General features: G+C 44.7%; 5 protein-coding genes across 5 annotated transcripts; 2 read left to right on the top strand and 3 right to left on the bottom strand.

Moving 5' to 3' along the window:
- Positions 1–196: 196 nt before the first annotated feature.
- ATNIH1004_003748 (uncharacterized protein) lies at positions 197–1,750 on the bottom strand (the record flags this gene model as incomplete). The annotated part of the gene is made up of 5 exons (XM_033568421.1): positions 197–362; positions 425–984; positions 1,032–1,082; positions 1,148–1,429; positions 1,523–1,750. 5 exons carry the CDS (start codon positions 1,748–1,750, stop codon positions 197–199), a joined length of 1,287 nt encoding a protein of 428 aa, XP_033430416.1.
- A 586-nt stretch (positions 1,751–2,336) lies between these two features.
- On the bottom strand, positions 2,337–3,153 carry ATNIH1004_003747 (mitochondrial 54S ribosomal protein mL38; the record flags this gene model as incomplete). Its single annotated transcript, XM_033568420.1, has 2 exons — positions 2,337–2,911; positions 2,976–3,153. 2 exons carry the CDS (start codon positions 3,151–3,153, stop codon positions 2,337–2,339), a joined length of 753 nt encoding a protein of 250 aa, XP_033430415.1.
- A 5,270-nt stretch (positions 3,154–8,423) lies between these two features.
- Positions 8,424–9,242, bottom strand: ATNIH1004_003746 (alpha/beta fold hydrolase; the record flags this gene model as incomplete). The annotated part of the gene is made up of 1 exon (XM_033568419.1): positions 8,424–9,242. One exon carries the CDS (start codon positions 9,240–9,242, stop codon positions 8,424–8,426), a length of 819 nt encoding a protein of 272 aa, XP_033430414.1.
- A 4,710-nt stretch (positions 9,243–13,952) lies between these two features.
- Positions 13,953–15,364, top strand: ATNIH1004_003745 (uncharacterized protein; the record flags this gene model as incomplete). Its single annotated transcript, XM_033568418.1, has 3 exons — positions 13,953–14,143; positions 14,204–14,630; positions 14,768–15,364. 3 exons carry the CDS (start codon positions 13,953–13,955, stop codon positions 15,362–15,364), a joined length of 1,215 nt encoding a protein of 404 aa, XP_033430413.1.
- A 2,027-nt stretch (positions 15,365–17,391) lies between these two features.
- ATNIH1004_003744 (uncharacterized protein) lies at positions 17,392–18,143 on the top strand (the record flags this gene model as incomplete). Its single annotated transcript, XM_033568417.1, has 2 exons — positions 17,392–17,399; positions 17,870–18,143. The coding sequence occupies 2 exons, from the start codon at positions 17,392–17,394 to the stop codon at positions 18,141–18,143; spliced, it is 282 nt and encodes a 93-aa protein (XP_033430412.1).
- Between the last annotated feature and the right edge of the window lie 3,999 nt (positions 18,144–22,142).

Below are 22,142 nucleotides of genomic sequence, written 5' to 3'. Positions count from 1 at the left end.
TTACTAGTGCTTACTCAGATCAGTTGCGGCCTGTTCGTCTTGGTTCGTTGGCCACTCTCGGCCACTAACAATTGGCTAGGAATTGATGCGATGCTAAGCATTCGAATCCGGAATCCATCCACGTCAGCTTGCATATCGTTGCACTGGCATTCCTTGTGGATCTCTAGCCGTACACGCCTCGGCATGGTTCCTCAAATTAGTGATCAAGCCATCCCACCTCGATAATCGCTAGCGCACTGCCCTCAGGTCGCTGCACTCCGATCCACTGATACCGTGCATCTGCCTCCCTCAGGAGAGCCTTCCACTGCTGCTCGTCGCGCTCGCGGGCATTAAGGAGCTGGAGCATGCCAATGTCCATAGCACTACGTCATTAGACGGCAATATTAAAAAAAAAAAAAAAAAAGGGACTGAGAGAGAAACATACCTAACCAATCTCCTCCTCCACATCGGCACCTCCCACGGCTTCTCTAGACAATATTCATGAATCAAGACCCGCGATCCGGCCCCCATTGCCGGCGTCAAATGCTTCAGAATCTTAATCGCATACCGATCCCCCCAGTTATGCAAGATATGGCGAAGATAGTAAACCGCCGCGTCCCGTACAGGCTGTGTCCGGAAGAAATCATGTTCCATGAACTCAACACGTCCTGTGTCTCCCAGTGTACTAAATCCACTACTACTAGGACGACTATTTTTGCGTGCGCGTGCCACCACCGCCGGGAGATCCTGTACAACGTACCGTAGATGAGGGTAGGCGTCCGCCAGCGCGAAGCTAATGTGGCCGTGGGCGCCGCCGATATCCACGAACACCGCGCCCGCGCGCAGAGCAGTGAACATGTCGTGGTAGGCGGCGACGAAGGTCTGTGGCGACAACCCTGCCCCTGATGCGTGTCCGCGCTTACTAGCTGCGAAGGTGGCTGCGCGCGAAGGGGACTGGGCTATTACCTCATACAGTGCAAGGCCGTTGTTCGCGAGGGCAAATCCCTGTTCCTGTTAGGGCTCGCACTAGGTTCCAAGCGGGAGGGGTATACCGATTGACTGGGCTCTTCGGAGCCAGGATACCGCTTTAGTGCCTCTACTGTCTACCCATTGGTGTCAATGTTACATCTACATCGATAGAGAGTAGAAGAAGGTGGAGATGCCTTACCTTGGTCGAAGCGGGCCAGCTGTTCTCGCAAGTCGAGCCGACCCAGCCGTCGATACCTTCCGTCCGAAGAAGCATGCTTGCACGCGTGTGCGAGACCTGGCCCTCGACCGGTTCGTCGAACACCCGGATCGTCATCGCGTGGCGCAATAGGCGGCGCACGTCCGCCTCAGGTACCCCGTTGCATTGGCGGGCAATTTCGCCAAAGGATATCGGTCCAGTCGCGGGAACGATCTGGGCGATATCGAACTGCTGGATAAAATGCAGGGATATTAGATGGGCGTGCTACGTCTCCGTTAGTCAGGGGGTGGAGGTGTCAAGGGCAAAACATGGCAAAAATAAGTAAATAAACATGCGAAATAAAATAAAATGTCATACACTAGCATAAGACCGTAAGAGGTCCGCCGGGTCCAGTAAGAGATCCTGGATTTCACAGGCCGCATCAAGGACGGCGTTGCGGGCCTTGTCCAGGGCAGAAGGCAGAGGTGTCCAAGGACAGTCGGCTGCAAAGGATGGTTCCTCCAGGCCATGTTGGGCCAGCAGGGTTCGTAGCGTGCGAGCCGAGTCGGCGATGGTTGTAGCAAGGGCTTCGATGCGAGAATCCATTTCTACAGTCGGACAGGGAGGCAATGTGGACGGACTTCAGAGAACTCTCTCACTAAGGGATAAAAAATTATCTTGATGCTGCTCTACTCATGCAATTGCCTCAATTCGGATACCACCAACTGCTGACCATACTACGAAGGATCCATTCCTCCGAGACAGGTTGATACGAAGTAGTGCGTTCTGTCCATCGAAAAATGCGAATAATTATCCTAATGCAACATACTGAGTCTAATGGTAAGATTTTAGCGGCCTATCTGCTCCACTAATAAATGCTCGGCACTCTGTACTCCGTACTCCGTCTGATCTTCTACGACCATTCCAGGTGATTGATTGATTGTCCAAGAAATTGCCGGAACTGGACAAACCGACCCTGTCAAGCTTTCGGGACGAGCGTGGCCCCATCAGCCTAGCGTGCACGATACGAGTTCATCGCTGGGACTCTCTTCATCATTGTAATAAATGAAAAATATAATATACATGAAAACGGACACGGCCATACTACTCTGCCAGCTACTCCGAGCGATGTAGTCCACATCCTATGGCGCCATGTCTGTCCACTAACCCATTACAAGCTCCAAGAACCCAACTATAAAACTGCAGCAATCATGGCTCCCACTAGCGAGCTCGCTAGATAAGAAAACCCATTGGTCTCTCTGAATGACCGACCCGCCGCCCCACTACTCGCACTGGCGCTAGCCGAGCCCGTGCTACTGACCGTTGCATCGGCCGTGCCTGTCGTCTTGGTCGTCTTTGTCGAACTGGAACTGCTTTCCGCCGCCTCGCGGAAGTAGTTGGCAGCGACGGGCTTTCCTAAATCCATCTGTTTCAGGAAATTCACCAGAGGAAAGTTCAGCCGGTTCAGGGGCGTCTCCTTCGTCTCCAGGAAGGAGTGGTATTGCTCGGAGACGACAAAGCTGGCAGGTTGCTTGAATAGAAACAAGGTGTAGTTGTGCGCAGGCCCCTCCCTCGGCTGTGGGTAGACATACTTAGCGATCACATTCCCGCTACTGTCGTTTGTCATCAGATTGGAGACGAGCGCATGCAATGCCACAGATAATGGATTCGTCTTGTTAGTGGTCGGATCCACCATGAGCAACACGTAGGGACCATCACTGCCGAGGTCCATGTCCTTCAGGTGCAGATGGGGCGCCTCATGTGTGACTGTTTGTTTGGGTCAGAAGCTACTCGCGCAGCAGATCCGTAGATGAAAGGATGTAATTCGCACCTGTAGAGTTTAAAGATTGGCCCGGACTGATACTCACGGTGCTCGAGCCAACATGATATGACACTTTAAGAGCCTCCGAAGGCTGTCCAATGGAAAATAGTTCCGCGGGCACAGTCGACGCCGTTGCTGTTGCTGTCGCAGTGATCGCCAGCGCGGAGAACACAGTGGAAAAACGCATCCTGGGGATGATTCTGGCGCTATCTCAATCCTGAGAAACAGGAACAAGAGACGAGGACGGATGGATAGACCCTGCTGGTTTAAATAACAGACAAAGAAACAGTCCGGCTATCCACGCTGTTCCTACATTGTGGACTGAGACCCATCCGCGTTCCAGAATCGTGCTCAGGAATTACTGGACGCGGGGAAATTGTGGCCGCCAAGAATGTTCGGCCACAACAGGAGCGGTTGAGACGTTAGTGGATACGCCTTGAAGGGATCAAGCTAATATCGCTAGACTTATAGTATCAGGGGCTCGGACCGATCCTACGTGAGCAGGTTGGTTATAACGGTCGGAGAAATCGACGGTGCAGCGGAACTGCCTTAACCCCTTATTTTGCCATATATCCATCCTTGATGTTGTTTTCTTGTTTACCTATGCATTTATAACCAGGAAGCATAGAACTCCGGTATAGCAATCCATCCGTTCAATCCTGTGTGCGGTAATTTTAACCCACGATGCCGACGCCAGCCGACAGAACATATTAATATACCAGGGGCATATTTCTTGCTACAATTTCACCGTAGATCCTTATTATAACCCTGGACTTTCCTTCATCCCCTTTTATCTTTTGTATTGTCCTCTGCCGAATTACCCCTCACGTAGTACCTCTACTTCTCTGATACTACGTTGCCGGAACCCGTCGGAGTCCTACTTTATCAAAGCCCTTGCCGGAGAGCCTAGACCTACAATGGAATAGGGTTGCATGATATATTCTTTGCTTCTTAATTGTCTTTATTTCTCTCGCATAGCTTCTGTACTGTAATCTAATTAAAACCAACGGTATGAATAAGCCAGTCCGGAAGGCTTTTGACATCTGTGTAAAGTGTTGAAGGTGTGTAGGGGAAAAGAGTACGTCGTGACTCGTGAGGTTCTAGGATAGCGGTGACTAGATAGTATATTCAAACTATCGTGTGATCTAGTATCACATGGTGAGTATGTTGTTCTACCTTCGAGAGAGTGAGCGTAGACAAACGCTTCCTTATTGCTACGTGTCCCTTCGCCCCTGAGTGTGATATATCAGGTCGCTGCGGGACTAGGATCAAAGAGGCCTTAGGCATCCTGGTTTCCAACATAAAAGATAGAAGACTTTTGTAGCTTACACCTCGGTTATAGTTGGGAGAAGTAATTTCTCCGATAGCCCTTCTACAGGTAAAACAAATACTGGAATAGTGAACCAGTGGTGGAACAGTTAGCTAGTTAGGTAATTTCTAGAGACCTCTTTATCTGTCCCTTTCAGTTTTAGTGCTCAGCCCTCGCCGTTTTTGACTTACTGAGCAGATCTGAGCAGCCTGAGCAAGATCAACAGGACAGGTTACACGTGGGTGGCATCGTTCTAGGGGTGGGACGCCGTGCTACTCCTATTTTACAGCTTCCGGCAAGGGTTTATTGAATTAATGTAACTGGAAAGCGAGCCATCTCCGTATTGCATACAAAATGACGCTTTATGCGATCTAAATATCTTAATGTCGACTACAAAATTACGCGTATTCGCAAGTATCTATCCTTCATTGAATTAGGTCTCTGATTCAACTAAACTACCAAAACATCTCGCGTTTATAAAGGGCGAGGTAAACAATCGAAGAATGTGAAATAACTCATATAGGAAATATACGTGATATAATGATGTTGTATTATCAACCATTTGACTAAGAAAGGGGCTGAATAATCAGTATTACCATAGTTGTCGACACACCCCCTCAGCAGCTTCCGAGGTCATGGATAGTTGAATGTCGCATGAAAACCAAAATATTGCCTAACTACGCAAGGAAAGGCTTTTCACATCAGTTAAACCAAGCATCTTGATAAATTCTTAGTGCCTTTGAGCCGATAAAGCCTTTGTTATCCCATCAGCGGGCAGCTCGTCAGTTGGAACCCAGTCGAGTTTGGTGCCTTTATTCTGAACCTATTGACGCAGCCACATTCCATGAATATCCAACATGGCGTAATTTTGCACGTAGTTAAGGCTCTTCCTTGGTCAACAACTCAATTGTCTGGCGATTGTCTCATTTAATTGAGATATCGTGCTCAGGATCAAACTCAATTGCACTAAACACGCGCTTCCACCAATATAATATCTTCGCAGCTGCTGAAATCGCGAGAAGCTCAGCTTCGGTAGTGGAAGTAGTCACCGTACGCTGTTTCGATGCTTTCAAATCAATTGGACCTCCGTAGAGCATGCAAAGGAATCCTTCGGTGCTCTTGCGGTCATAATAATCAGCAAATGAAGCATCGCTTGCGCAGATAAAGATATCGTCCTATTTAACTAAATGGTTCTGATTGCCTGAGTGCTCAATGGTGTAGAAACGTGTAGAGTAAAGATTTGCAACCACATGATTAATTGCTTCAAAGTGTGCATCTCATGGATTTGTTATGAATTCAGCGAGTTTAAGTTATTAACGGGACGCTCAACATCCGGCCTCCAAATAATTGCTGGATAGAGCGAGGATCCTATCTTTTGTTGATAATGATAAATTTAACCATCTGTAGCCTGTTCCCGATTGGGCGAGTAGTGACGCCTCAACTCCATGGGCGTTTTGGAATACCGACTTAAATCCTTTAGGTGATATCAAGCAGCCATTTGATCGATATATGCATCCTGGCATAGCCATAACTTTCTTTCTGTACTACCTCCAATAACGCGAATTTCTAGGAACCATTCTGTCTATCCCATATCTCGCAGTTCGTAGCGCCTTTCGAGAGCTCTCTTCACATGGTTTGCCTGTTCTTGCTCGCGAATTTGGCAAGTTGACGATAATAATATCATCAACATAAAACATCACAACTAAATGCTGGTCTGAGAAGAGATATTGATCATCATCAATTGGTTGAAGCCCAAAGCCTTTTAGTGCTGTAGACAGGTCCTTGAACCATAAACGTGGCGTTGTCTGCTGGGTCAGAAGGTCAAGAATTATCAAGTTAGACCCATCTGGCTGGTGTGACTGTTTTGGGTATGAGCGGAAGCAAACAGATGTTCATGCTGGCCTGGCAGTATTGATCGAGTGGGAACACAGGAAGACAGTTGGTCCTGGAAGTATGGGCTGTATGTCTTTATCCTGCTTTATTTTTCGCTGAATGATCATGTATCTGTCCTTCTAAAGACTCTGTTAGAGCTTTAACATTTCGGGAATTCAGCGCCCTCTCGTCCCCGATAAGAGCTACTGACCGACTTTTGAGATCTGTCGGAGACCTCTGAGGAAATTCGGTTTCGCTAATGACCCTCGAGCATCTTCCTTGAGCTTTCACCGCGGCCAGAAGACGCTCTGGCACCAACGTTTGGCACATCCTATCGCGGTTAGCAAACTCTGGGGAAAAGCAAAAGGAAGCAACAAAGATAGGGATATTTATGCTTACGGTCTGTGTGTCTGGTCTTGACTGTCTCCGCAATTAGTGTCCAACTGATGTACATTGTTCGTCATATGCCCGTAGATGTAGATGTAGAAAGAATTACGAACCAATATCCATGGTGTCCCACGGCTACCCGTAATATACCATCCTCTTCAGCACTCCAGGATCCTTTATTCACGTTTCTGCTAACTTTCGTCCATCATTTACTGCAGTCTTTATTAGTTCTTCCGGGCAGTTTCGAGGCAATGCGATTCCAGTGCTTTACCTCCCCGAGGCTCCCCACTGTCGCCAAGCATTGTCATTATTGATGCAGGGAATAGGAAGGTACGTGGTGGTCGGATCGAATTACTTACACTGCGAGCTTCTTGACGCAGGATGGTATCCTCGTCCTCAGTCCAGTATCTCCTTGCACTCATCTTTGGCAGGAGCATGAAGACTGATAAGCAGCACAAGTCACTTGGCGATATAGTATATTCTATACTTTTTCATGGACAGTCGAATCCAGATCTGACTATGTGTTCACACACCCATGCAAGGGTGAAGCTTCCATAAATCTCAGTACCGGCTAGCCCCATCAGGCTACAGTAACGTAGCTACAGTAACATATGATAAACATAACAAGTAATTGTCTGACCAAAACAGTCAGGATTATCAGCGCTAGTTCTGGTTGGACATCGCAGTGAACAACCAATGTCTAAGCACTAGTAGGCTATGCATGGTGCTCCAGATAGAGAATGCCCGCTCAGTGCTCTCACACACCTGTCTATACAGATACTGTGCACTTCATAGGGAACGGGAAATGCCCACTCACTTTCCTTGTCAGTCTAGGGGTCGACATGGGAACTGAGTAGGATGGGGACTTCCACTCCAGTAACACCCCAGTAGAGGTTAACGTAATCGGTAAGCGAGCGCCGCATGAAAGCGAGCGCTGCACCTCTCTATTCCATATAAAATGACACTTTTTGAGAGTCTAATATCTCAACAATAAAGCACCTAGAGGGCATAAAATTTAATATACAGTATAATATAATAACGTATATATATATATTAAGCAGAGAAATTTTAGGAATGAATATTTCTCCAGATAAGATAAATTACAACTGTATTTTTTATATTTTAGTTGTCCTAGTATTTAAAAAGCAAGAAAGCTATTTAAAAACATGAAAATACCTTTTAGAATCCATATATATGTTATTGTCTTATAAAGATGTTCTATATCTACTGGTGGTTGAGATATTAAGGTTTCAAAGAGTGCCATTTTATATGGCGTACAGAAGTGCGGCGCTCGCTTTCATGCGGCGCTCGCTTACCGATTACGTTACCAACTTCTCTCATAAGATTATATAATCAAATCTTGGGAGCTTACTATTAACTTATAGAGAGCCCGAAAGTTCCCATGGCCTAGCCAGATCTTCACAGGAGACTGACTCTTCCCGCAGGAAGAGCGGCTAGTATCAACTCCAAAGATCTATGAGAGTCTGATTCTTCTAAGTTAAGCAAATATTCAAGACTAAATACGTATGAAATAGTGTTCAATTGGAATGATAAAATATGGTGGCATAAAATGAATGACTTTAAATGACCGAGCAGGTGCTGACTAACACAAAACTTACAAGGCAAATGGTGGGCTTTTCTTGTCAGCGTAATGCCATAAGCAATACAATGACAAGCCATGATTCACCTTGGCAAATATGGAGCTACCTTATCATACCTGATCTATCACCCTAAGGCATTTATATATCCCAGTTAGTTAAAGCATTTTTTAATGCTTCACACTAATCCGCAGTCAAATCAGTCCTCCGAGGGCTATTCCGACTAACAACGCCGGCTCGAGAATAGGTAAGCCCAGCCTCCAAGGGCAATCCAGTCAATTACTGGTTCGGCTAACGAATCGATTGCAGAAATTGGTCCAAAACATTAAGAAACTCCTCAGGTTTGGAAGAAAAAACGACATGCCCCGCGTCAAAGAGTTTTAGGTTCGATCCTGGTATAGAGTTTTGTGCGTTATAAGCAGTAGTGACTGGGAAAATATCTTTAGTTCCCCAAATAATCAATGTCGGTTTTTTGATAGCTATTGCCTGAGCTCGAATGTCGTGGCCATTATCCAGAAAGCTGCGCCAGAGAGTCGCAGCCAGAGTTGACCCTTCTCTGCTTTGGGCTCGAGTTCTAGCTTTCTGCGAGATTGCCATATCGTTGGGGGTCTGGGCATTCATGTATTGAGAGATAATATACGGCAGAACGATGCGTGCCACTGCTTTAAACCCCATAATGTAACAAAAAGATCGGCTAAACAAATTCCATGAGGTGAAACCGCCGGTGTTCACCAAGACTAACGCATAAACACGATTTGGATTGGTAATTGCTAGTCTTGCTGCTGCAAAACCACCCACTGAGTTTCCAATTAGAATCGCGGGAGGTAGGTCGAGCGCAGCAACGAAGTCCTCCAGGACATCCGCAAACAGGATAGCGCTTGGTTTTGCACATGTAGCGGCAATATCTGACCCTTTTGTATTGCCATGCCATGGCCAGTCAACGGCGATTGTTTGATAATGTTCTGCTAGTCGAAATATAATAGGGTCGAAGTCGTGGCTGTCGTGGAGTGTAGCATGCAGGAGGACTACCGGCCGGCCTTCACCACTAACTGTATACGATATATTACCGACTCGAGTTGACACTGATCTCATCTTCTGATCTTCAGCCATCTGGTTTGGCGGGAAAACAGGCTCCAGTGATATGATTATTAGGCAAGCATTCAGGTTTTCAAGTTTGTTAAGGCACCGTCGAAGTCGACCTAATGAAGCTCACTTAAGTATGGTGGGTCAACGTCACCACAAATACGAAGTACCTCGGCATTTCCGGTAGTTGTGATAAAGCAGTGTTGGAAAGAACAGTTACCTACGCGTTCCTAAGTTGATTATTCAACACAATTCGAGCGGTGATTATTCAGCCCTCAAGCAAGCTCCCACGAACATAAGTAGTGCAGGTTATGCGTAGATTGAAGAGATATGATCTTTATTATTATTCAAATTATGAATATGAGTGGTTGAGTATAACACGGCTAATTTTATACACAGAGAACTTTATATAATTTGACATTGTTATGTAGCTTTAAAGCTTCATTTTTGACACCATTGTTTGGTGTGAAATCGGGCGCAGGTCTACGTATAGGAATGCATTTATCTGAGCGGTTGAGTTGCTATGATGCATAGAAATCGGGAGGGTAACGCAGCTCGCTTTCACAGTTAAAACAAGCAATTGCCGACCAGAAAAATGACCGCTATCATGCTTATGGACGCTGTTACGGAAACACTATAATCCGCCCGACTTGGCGGTGCGGAAATATCTACCGATCCATTCTACCCCTCAATCCTTTAGTTAGTTGAGCACGCAGATAGGAATGCAAGAGACTCAGTTGGTTGAGATACTGTGATTCCTGGTGTTTCCACAGAAGGACATCTACTTCCCAGTTAGGCTAGTTGGCCTGTAGCTGATAGAATAGCTCCCTACGCCCCATTTCCCCTGAGTTCACAACAGACGCCAAGCCGGTGTATGTGACTCATAACGTCCATTATCTCTGTCTAAACAAAAATAAAAATAGTTAAGATCACAGCTCTTAATTATTCGTCATACTTTTTTAGTAGCCGTTCTCTCATACTGAGATGTGTTTCATGACGATTTATTCAGGGTAATTAAGAAAGACACGGCAAACACTATCCTATCAGCTCAGCTATGTATCTAACTATGCAACATCTTTTATTACGTGTAACTTACCGGTATCAACGACTATACAACTACAACAGAACGAAGTACGGGGGGAGTTGGGGGGAAGTTCATCCCTTTGATAATGATCCTACGTTTGCAGTGCTGTGCTTTTATCGTCCTTTTCACCGATTCCAATGAATTTTAATTCGAGATTAGGTTCCAATCCATGTATACCGAAATAAATGCCACGGAAGGCACTTTAACCGGAATGCAACCCAAGTTTCCATTATATTTAACTTCTCGTATTTCGCATCTATGCCACATCGGGTGCATCACACCGCCAGGGGCCTTCGCATTTCTAAACCAGGACATTAGTGCCTCCCGCCTGTATGTGACATCAGATGCCTTTTATCCATCTGGCATACCATGCTTTTATTATACAAACCGTGATGTAACAGCATCCAAAGTTCTTTAAAAAAAGCTAAGACCTCCCCAGTATACGCCGTTCAGCTTCATGTTGTCAAGGTTCCTGTTGTCGCCAAGGCTGTTTTCCTTCCATATTAGCCCGACATCGCAAAACTAGGATCTCCGCGCTGTGCTGACCGTCTCCATCATCCGCGATATATTGTGCAACTCGCGTCCGTCCACCATAACTGAACAGCAGCAGAGTACGCTGCAAGACCCGGGCGTTAAAGGTGGCATGTGGGTCGACAGAGTTGCCCTGAGAATGCAATTAGAGATGCATTGTTTCAGACCATTCGGGCTCTTGGTACTGGGGCTGAGGAGTATTCTGTGCCATCTCTCAAGCCCGTCACGGCAGAATGGACAGGATGTCGCGCGAATGTAGCTGAATGCACCGGAGCCATCTTTCTCTGAGGGTGAAAAGTATAGGAATTTGTTGAATGAGACTTCCAATGACGCCACTCTATTATATTCTCACGGCGGTTTGTACTATCTCAGGGCCCGTGTTCGCACAGGGAGGTTGTGGCGGATATATTGTTTAACCTTTATTATGAGGTCCTTTTTTTTACAAACGGGGCATAATTTGCGTGGTTTTCTACTATTTAAGTAAATAGAATCCTTTAATGGCTTGGAATCCTTTAGATCTGGCTGTTTAGTATGATATTTAGATTTCTATTAAAACTCCTAGGGATTCTGCGGCGCGTATTTCTGGGTGTTTGCTGTGGTAGGTGCTCGGGCGGTTAATTAGTCTGCAAGCGTGTATATATTAATATTCCCCACTAATCCGCGACTGTGGAGAAAAAAAGTATCTATTTGCATGCGTATAAAGGAATATTACTAATTACCTAACGTACTTTACTGCCTGATGGTCCACACCCCCTGACGATCCACCTACATCTACACTGACATTTACTTAACGTCTTCAAACCACCACAACACCACTAATATGGATTCTATCGAGGCAGTGTTAGCAGAGATTAAATCTATAAAGCCTAGAGAATTGTTCTCTTACCGCAATATTACTAAAAAGTTTGGTGTTAACTGCATAACTCTTGCAAGAAGACACTAAGGGATTTAAGGCACAAAAGCAAACTAATATAAAAGCCAGCAACTGCTCTCTAACAAGCAGGCCAAAGAGCTTATAAAATATATTAATAAACTATCAGAACATGGCCTTTATCTTACGCATAAGATGCTTCGCAATTTTGCCTAGAAAATCTATAGAACAAGGCTAGGATACCAGCGGCCCGGCCGCCCCATTCATGCCTACAAGAAAAAGCTTACCCGTTGCCATACAACCAGTATCGACCACAACTACAAGGCAGCAGATTTGGCATGGAAATACATGCTGTACTTCTAAAAATTAGCCAGAAAGATGGAGGAATACGAGATCCAACTAGAAAATATGTATAATATAAATAAGAAAGGATTTTTTATTAGAATTATTTTTAAAAGCAAGAGAATCTTTTTAAAGCTAAAATATAAAAGAGATCGCTCCGTATAATATATCCAGGATAGGAACAGGGACTGGATTACTGTAATTACCTATATTTGCGCTGATCAGACCTCGCTGCCTCTAGGTCTAATATATTAAGCTGTTTCGGGAGATTTACAGGACTTATGGCTTTAAGATTATAATCCTTGTACACAGGATTGTTTTTTTACCTCTTTACCAACCGGCTGGACCAACAACAACGTGGGTTTTGCGTGGCTTTGAGATATTTTTAATCCTAAAACCAAGGCCAAAGCAGGGAGGCCTTGGAGGCTTCTCCTGCTTAATAGCCATGGATCTCATGTCACAAGGAGGTTTCTTAATTTTTATAAAGCTAATAAAATCCTTATAGCAATATATCCTTCTTATTTAATATATTCTCTACAGCCGTTTAATATTTGTATTTTTGGACCGTTGGCCAATGTATATAGTAACTAACTAGACGAGTATTTATTTACCGCGCAGGGCCTGACCTTTATTATAAAGAGGGATTTCTTCCGCTTTTTTTGGAATACCTGGGGGACCACTTTATCCAAGCAAAATATCAAATCGGCATGGAGGAGTGTTGGTATATAACCATAGGATCTAGCACAGGTTTTAAAGCACTTTACATGCGAGGTTAGCTCTAGGCCTTTGTCTAGTGGCTCTGCATGCTCTATACTGGCGCATAAAGATTAGTAATAGATAAAAAGGCTTTTTAAAACTATAGTTACTAATATTTATAACAGGAAAACCAGAATTATTCTTGGATACTTTTAGCAGCTTACTATAAAGAACTCCTTTCTTAAAATCCATGCCCAGGGCCTTAAAAATACCTTGGTAAATAAAAAAAAGAAGCACCTATATAAAAAAGGCATGCAATTAAATAACTTATTTTTTTTAGAGAACAGTGGTGCTATATTCTACTCTTTAATAAAAATCTAGAGATCTCGAGACCTCCAGGCAGAGAAGGAGGCAGCCAAGGCAGCTAATAAAGCTTTAAAAAAGCAGGTAAAACTTCTTTAACAACAGGCCAAAGAAGAGAAACAGCGCCAGAAGGAAGAGAACAAAAAAATAAAGATATTTAAGAGGCAACAGCGCCTGGAGAAGGAGGAGTAGGAAAAGTATAAAAAAGAAAAGGCTTGCCTGGCCAAGGAGGCGGAGCAGCAGCTTTAAAATAATATTAAAAAGGTCAAGAAGGGTCGGAAGAAGCGAAATACTGCTTTAAATCCTTAAATCCAGGAAGATACTAGTGGTGAGGCCGCCAAAGTTGTTAAAGAGGCCCCCACAGCAACAAGCCGTAGTGGGAGGTTGGTACACCTCCCACACTGCTTCCGGGATACTTAAATTTTGTATATGCTTTACTAGGACCTCACCTTTAATACACCAAAAAAGCTAAGTATGCTTTTATTTGTATGTGGTGTTGTGGTTTCATTTCTGTGGTGGATTTCGATCGAGAGCTGGATCGTCAGGCGGCGTGGATCGTCTGGCGGTAAAGCACGTTAGCCCACGCCGAGGTTTTTTTAGACCACGCCGAGCTACAAGCCCCGAGAGAGAGGTGTGGCTCGATCAACTCCCAGAATTAAATATAAGAGTCCCTTCGAACCCCTGGGATTTTGCTCTGGCATTTTGAATCCTGAATTGTTTTTCTCAACTCAATATCAGGTGGTGAAAACGTGCTATACCCAAAAGGGTTAGTCACATCCATCTCTGATATAACGCATACTTCTACAGTTCTACTTCCCACATTTCATTCTGCCCTTTTTGGAGGCTTGCCATGAGCGCTCAGAAATTCCTCACCGACGTCGAAAACGGCGTGGTGCCTGTCAATAGCCATGATCAAGTGTTACGGATAGCATTTATCCATATGGATGAGGTGCTGTGGACTGGTATGGGTGTATTTGATGTTATCGAGAAACTGCACGCGCACGGATGGTCATTCGGCGAGGGCGAGTTGAAGTTCAATCGGTTAGTTAGCTACCATCCATCCCCACCTAAAAACTACTATACTAACCATCACAAACACAGCACCCTGGATCTATTCTACCTAGCCCAGATCGCAGCAGGCATCTATCGCTCCTCCGACCAAATCGAAGGCATCTTCCCCTCCGTTGATGAATTTGATACTTTCTACACTGAACACCACGCACTCCTACATCCCTCCGCCTGGCGCGCCTATTATTCGGAGCCATTCTTAAAACAGAACATCACAGCCCGCTTCTACCGCCTTCCTGACCTCCAAGATCTACCGGACTCAGATAACCCGCTGGATCTACCGATTCGCAAGCAATCTCACGTCGGCGGTGGCCCACATGCCACGAAACTCCCCCGCTGGGCCTATAATGTCGCATATACATACCTTAGACAACCCCTACTTCCCCTCGTGACTCTCACCGATATAGCCCTCAGCACGCTCGAGGCAACCATTAACCGCCTGCGTAAGGGGCACCCGAGCGTGCGGCCCTACTCAAAGACGCAAGCACGCTTCTGGCTGGAGTATATGGGGGCCCGTTACTTTAGCGCACGGACCAGATCTGAGGCGCCGTCCCCAACAAGGTGGAATGAGAACTGCTCGGGATACTTGTGGCGCAGGGGTTATATGATGTGTATGAGTGGGAAGGGAAGTACTCGGTGCAGCTGTGGGAGGCAAGCTGGGAACAGAATGGGGTTGTTGAGCCGGATGTGAAGGATGGAATGTGGAAGAGCGAGGTGACGTGGTGTGGGTGGCCAGATGGCGGGGTTGGGGCGTTTGCGTGGTGGAGAGGATGGGATGGGGAGCTTGGCAGTGATGAAGAGATAGAGTTTTTGGCTGCTGTTGCAGTAGAGGAAACAGTAGGTGTGGAGCTAGATAAGTTAGACCTTGCAGTGCGGTCACATATATTACTTGGGGTGATGCGGGCTGCAGTGAAAACAGGGCTAGAAAGGGAAGATCTTCTTCAGGAGCTGGAGACGGGAATGGTGCAGAGTGGTCGGATTAAGGAGGAAAGGGCCGGATTGTGGCTGAGGGAGGCCTTAGGGGTCATGGAGCCATATGTGAGGATATGGGAGGGGGTATGGCCTGATGCAGAGGAGAGGGGAAAGATGCTACGGCGGATCTTGGTGGAGAATAGGCAGCTTTTTGCAAGATGGAAGGCTTCGCCGCATTTGAAAGAGTTTAGTTTTGTGCTGGGTCCGCCGGTGGAGGGGTAGCAGGTTGCTGGAGCGAGGTCGTCTATTCTATTATGCCTACGGCGCAGGATTCCTGGTATATCAGGTTTGATTAGGGCTGCGGATGAGCGGTTTGAGGTAATCGAGCTAACGTGAAAGGGATGATCCTTTATACAAGAATAGTTGAACCGCAGTCAGCCGAGGGATACATTAGCAAGAACAAAAAGAACCTGCCGGAGACTGGCGAGATGAACTATAGCTCTCAGCTGACTAGTACTTTTTCTCCTGGCCTGGCCGGTCGAATTTGGAGGGTAGCTGGATTTGGCCGCGAAGGAGGCCATTTTCGGCGTCGTTTTGGTCGTGAATTGAGACAGACTGAAGTTGAGCGCCAACACCATGACTTAACTAGAAGATGGGAGTTACGGGTGGAAATGCGGCCGTTTATGGCCTCAGTAGCGGTCGTTTTCGGCGACGATTTCACAGGTCCTCACATTCTAGTTGTAATTAACCTCAAGCAGAGAGTCTGCTGTAGTTTAAAATAATAGCATCCCACAGGTGATAGAATGGAGAAATTATAATAAGCAACGTATAGATACATAAATGACTATCCTTCTACGATTGCTTTATTTTGAATGGTGCACATTGTATACATACTTAATTATTTAGTACACATAATAACTTATAAGATATGAGTAAAAGGATCCATTTTTTAACCCGCAATATACGCTACGTAACAGCAGCATTCCATCATATATAAGTAGACCATGCCTATAATGCCAACAGTGGCGCCACACCAAGAAATATTATTCCTATATTTGAGGTACATATCACTGGCCTTTTTTGTTGATAACCAGACAGAGAAAGAAGAGAGATAAGCTATGTTCCCAGGTTTGGTCTGTTTTTTCACTGCACCTTCACTTGCTATTGCTGCTGGGCAGATCTGGCCGTTACATGACAGGGTCGCCCTGGATCAATTTTCTCGACCTGGCGGAGTCATAGTTGCAAATTATCTAAATAATACCATTTACGCTTGGTCCGTCGCTGAGACTGCCGGCCCGATAATCACTATTCCTAAGGATAAATTCTATTTCAAACCGTGGAGGAGCCGAAACGATGGTGGCATATCAATCAAGCTTGCCACTGACCCAAGTCTAAGCAATATATTGCAGTTCGAATATACCAGATCTGACCCTACAGTATACTGGGACATTTCCTACATCAACATGAACCGCGATGCAGAATTTACCCGCCATAAGATCTCAGTAACATCCAACGACCCTTCGTGCCCGACAGTAAGTTGTGCAGCCGGGGAGTTTAATTGCGCTGGGGTTTATTTGCAACCAGATGATGACTATGCGACCCACGGATGTTCCATATATACACGTCTTACACTGAATATTGGTGCCTAGCGGGTGCTAATCAAAACAACTTCACGAGCTCTTGGCGTTTTCTTATGTGTCTGGAAATTTTTCTTTTTTAAGTTGGTATGTACTTGTGTCCTTTTGTAGCGGTGGGGTTTTAAAGTGCCGCCAAGTTCCGTTGTAAAGCGCCCAGTCGCCCCATTTATGGGTACTGCAAGCTTTTAAGTAATACTATTTCACCTCGTTATATGTACGTACACACAGTTCTTGATAAAACAAGTTTAGTTGCACAAAGCGAGTTTATAGAGTAGACGATATACAGTACAGGACGTACAGTGTATACAATTTAAATTGATAACATTTATCCAGAAAATGTTGTTATTATAACAGCCCACTAGTCACGGTACATAACGTCTATAGCAATAAATCGCGTTTCTTGAAGATATTATAATACTATGCAAGGGCAAAACGCTAAACATCAGCACTCTAGACAAAATCCTGAACATTAAAAATACAAAACCAAGGTCTTTCATTCGTGCTTAATAATTATACTCTGGCCTCTACAGGTGGCCTGCAAAACCAGCTTCACCACTGAACATACAACCACGAGTGGCATTGGGGGCCAGGTCTCGGGAGAGTATATCTTGAATGGCAAGGAGATTAAGCTTGGTACACACTGAGCTGGCAAGGCCGCGGCCGAAGTGGCGCATGACTTTGTAAGTCTAATAACTAATCTCCTTCTGTGGCCTACCGGTGTACTGATTATGAACGGTGCTTAACAGGGGACAAGCTGGAAACCACACCGCGGGAAGAAAGGAGCCGAGTCCATTACAATTAATCATGTCAAAATAAGAACTGCCAGGTGTGGCACTGCCGGAGAAAGAGCATATGTTTCCGATGACTGCATGGTATCGTTCCAATGCCACTGCGTGCCATACATGATGTATTTTCCTACGCTAAGGATGCACACACCCGGAGTGAGCCTGAAAAGAGTCCCAAGATGCTAACAGCTATTATACCGCGCTACTATTTACCATGATTTTAAAGATCAGATCAGGGAGACTTATACAAGCTAGTCACAGTTCTTGCCTGCTACAAAAATGGCCATGATGATGAATTTGAGTCAGTTTGTCTAAATAGTATCCCAGATTTCAGGCAAATAAATACTAACGGAATAGTGTGATAGGTTGGACAGCATGCTATGTGATGGAGATGCAAAAAATCCCCAGCCCAAGGCCAATATCGATCAATTAACCGAATTCCACACTAAGGGTGAGAATATCAAAACTGGGAAGCATGAGGAGCACCGCGTAAAGCTAAAGGAGTGGATTGGCAATCTACGCAAAGGCAAGGACCTTCTATCCGAAGCGGACGCGGTCATTGATGCACAGATGGGCGGCCTCAAGTCTGCTCGCGAAGAGGCCTACGGCCATAGCAATCGGATGGTGCCTCCCTTTTAATTCCGGGAAATTGGCTCTATGACGGTGAAGTTGTTTAGGAGGGAGGTTGATGATATTAAGAATGCTGTGCTAGACTACCACAAACGGTTTGAGGGAAGACTGTGTCAGTTCATGTGTTCAGTCGCAGCTGTTCTTTTCGTTGCGTGAACATTTACAGCGACATCTTGAGAAGATGCCTGTAGTACTGATAGCAATTATTATGAAATATATATCTTTGATGGGTAGGAATTTAAGTCAGTAGTTCTAGCATCAGCATGGCTGAAGATTCTTCTGAGCAAGATTCATTATAGGTCCCAAAAGTGCTTTGAAATAATATAGAGCATCAAAAGTAAATTTATATCTATATGCTGTGTTTTTATTGATTTTCGCTAAGTCCCGCAAGCTAAATGCCTTGGGTGCTTCAAAGTTGGAGCAAAAAAACACAACACGCCAGAGAGTGCATGCAAAGAAATGTACCAAAGCACAAGCCTTATGGACTCCGGGAATACTACTGGAAAGCGAGTGGAATCGTTAAGTTTCCCTTCTTCTAATCCAACAAGAAGTATTGACCGTCTGCTAGACCAGGTGTGTTTTACAGGAGCCAGACCTTTCAGCCTCTTAGAGCAACCAGAGCTGCGAGACTTCATCCATGCACTAAATCCTGTATATCAAATCCCTTCCGCCATCGAATTGCCAATGACCTGCTAGAGGAATCTTATAACGAGGTACAGAGGAGCCAGTTTCTAAATGTTACTGTAGATGAAACCTCGTATATCCAATCTTAACGGGTTATTGTAATGACTATTACTACACCCAGGAAATCATGGTTTATGCTTCAAGACCTTCTTTCAGAGCTCGATAATGTTAGTGACTGGAAAACAGTTAATTCCATTCAACAGATACCAGCTGTTTTATGAAGTCGGTATGGCAAATCCTGTCAGACAAACCAAAGCTTAGGAAGCCTTTATGGTTCCAACTCACATGGTCTGCAGCTGATTAGGAAGGACATTCTTGACCCTATTGCATCAAAGATCCCTAAAGCAACAAAGATTAAGTCAACTCTCTGGATATTGTGATCTTCATCAATCTCCTCTTGAATATGTAAGGCTGCAAGCAAAACAAGTTGAGAAATGGGGGCTTAGAAAGCCACTAATTGCTTTGTTATTACGCGATGGGCAATACGTCATGCTTACTTCTCTTTATAGTTTTCAGGAAGTAATTTGTGAGTAGGGTTTATTGCTCCTGCAAATGGAAAAGATGTGATTAGAATAGCTGAATCACATGCATTTTGGTGGGAGCTAAAGGAGCTAACAAAGATACTACAGCCTCTGCATATTGCTCAGAAAGAAACTGAAGCCCAGGATTCGTCAATTATGGAGGTAGCACAACGGTGGCTAGCCCTGCACGAAAGCCTGCGAATGCTGGCTGCTCAAACATCCTTTAAGATGATTCTTACTCTTACCTAGATGGCACTGGTTGGCAGAATCGAATACTACGTTAACTAGAGCCACTTCATTGGGTAGCATATCATCTTGATCCAGCAACGTTCCTGGCAATCTTGACGACAGTGCACAACACCATGTAGTAGGTGCTCTAAGACCATTTCGAAGCGAAGATGGAAGCTCCTCTGCTTGGTATAAATTTCTTGTATTCCGGCAAAAAACAGGTACCTTTTGTAATGCCGTATGTTGGGGAGCCAAAACCCCATCTCTTTTCTGGTAGGAAGCATTATGTCAAAGCTTTAAAATATCAAATAGCCGCTAACTTCTACTAAATAGGCAGAATCTGCTCCTATCCTTGCTCCTTTTGTTCGTCGTCTGTGTACTACCGTTGCTAATTTGCAGCGGCAGAGAGAGCTTTCTTGCGAATGAATTTGCAGCATACAAACCTCCGGAATCGCCTTGACCGCACCGTGTTGAGAAGCTGCTTTATGTAGAGATAAATAAACGACAGTTTCGTGCAGACCCACCCCCTGCTGTCGCTCAAGATATTCTTCTTGAGGAAAACGAGGAGATGGAGAGTATTCTGCATCAAAATTGGGTGCGCGACGATCTATCAGAGGCTCTTGGTTCTTCAGATTCAGGGACAATATCTTACCAGGCCCTTTACCAGATCCTGTGTCAGATACTTTATTGCATCCAGCGTCGAATCCGACGTCAAACCTAGCATCGAACACAGTGTCAAATTCAGAGCAAAATTCTGCCCTAATCTCAGCATTAAGCTGTGCCCTCAGCTCAGCCTAAAATATCACAAATCCTGCTCTTGTTTATGAATAAGGCTCTGTCTGGTAGAAGAGCTTCACAATAGATTCTAGAACTTGATTGATTGGAAATCAATCTGATGTTCACTCTGTATATAAACCCTTAAGTCTCTAGATGAGAATAGAATAACTAATCTTCCTCTGAATCACAACAGGTTATGAGCCCGGATGCAAAAACATTTCTTGGGTAATGTCTCTAGCTGCGCAGAGCCTTTGAATATTTGTACGGACCTCTAAATTAAAACCTCTTAGCAAGACTCACCACACAGGAGTCTCCATTCCGCTCGCAATCTACTTCATCCTCCGACAGCATGGTCACAGGCATGGAGCCACTTTCTGGGAGCAGTAATTATGCTATCCGGAAACGGATCACGGCATCGTACCTAAAAGCCCGACAAGTTTGGCCTGTAATATTGGGCGAGTTGGGATGCCCCACTGCCTGTTTAATTAACGTATTCCACAAGCGAGCCGGACACACGTGGCCCGGACATCCTGTAATTGTATACAAGATAGCACTTTTTATGTTCTGTGTTATCTTAATAACAACATGTCAAGATGGCCTGAAATATATATATAGAATAATATATAGACACTAGGCCTATAGCATTATAGGATATCTAATTGTTTATATTTTTTTTTTTTTTTAAAAAAAAAAAAAAAAAAAAAAAAAATTCTTTAAATACAGTGATATTTAAAACAATTCTGTATTCTAGGCTCAGAAAATGTTAAAATATAAATTAAAATGTAGAGAGCATTTTAAATTATTTACATATTAGGGACTATTTATTTGTTACTACTTATGTTGTTGTTGAGATACTACTGTCATAAAAAGTGCTAATTTATATGCGATTATGTACAGGGTGTACGGGTTGCTTGTGCGTCCAGCTCCTTGTGAAGTACGTTAACGAAAGCGTGCCCAGATTAAACGCTCGAAGAAGTGCAATACTACTGGATCACTTAAATTGTGAAATTTCAACGGGTAGATATTAATTATCCATTTTTTGCACTTCAAATCGGTTATCAATGTAGGCTGAACGAACCACTATTTTGCCCCGAACAATTGCATACAAAAGACTCAATAAATTTAGGGCTAAACAGCATTACTCAGAAACCAACTCATACGCATAAAGAGAGATATATCTATTCATAACTCGAGGACCGTGCAAACCTCGAGCTACTACCTAAGTAGTCCTGGATATTGTTGAGAGTCGAGGCTTAATCAAGTAAACAACAGAGCTTCATACATGGAATAGATTCTAGGATCTGGTTAATTGGAAATCTATCTGGTGCTCACCTTGCGCATAAAATTTTAAAGTTTTTGATAATAAACATGGAGAATTCCTCTTGTTACAACACATCCCTCCTAAGTGGATTGCATTACTTGTCGGAGTCGACGGGTAGTTCGCATGATGTCCATCACCTCCTCCGCCTAAACACTCAAGACAACAAACATGCCGCTCTCCCCTCTTTTGTCTTCCCTTTCCAAGCGATCTGGTAGGAGACCTACTCTATTGGTGGCTGAGAGCGGCCAGGGTCACCTATATGCACGTACAGTTCAGCTTGTGTCTTGGAAGTAGGACTATTAGTAATTAATTTTGCGTAGAAACAGGTATTCAACATGCCTGTTATCGCTAACCAATTAAGCTATGACAACTCAATACATGCTTTAAGGGGTTGACGGGGCGTCACATGCGGCTACTGGTAAATCAGCTCAACAAAAGGGATATGTGCAGCGGATTCCTAGGTATTCTGTGAGGTCC

This window comes from Aspergillus tanneri, assembly GCF_003426965.1.
Source record: "Aspergillus tanneri strain NIH1004 chromosome Unknown AapTan_1_pilon_pilon_pilon, whole genome shotgun sequence".
NCBI classification, from domain to species: domain Eukaryota; kingdom Fungi; phylum Ascomycota; class Eurotiomycetes; order Eurotiales; family Aspergillaceae; genus Aspergillus; species Aspergillus tanneri.
Note: the sequence above shows the minus strand (reverse complement) of the source record. Positions and strands in the feature narration are given on the sequence as shown.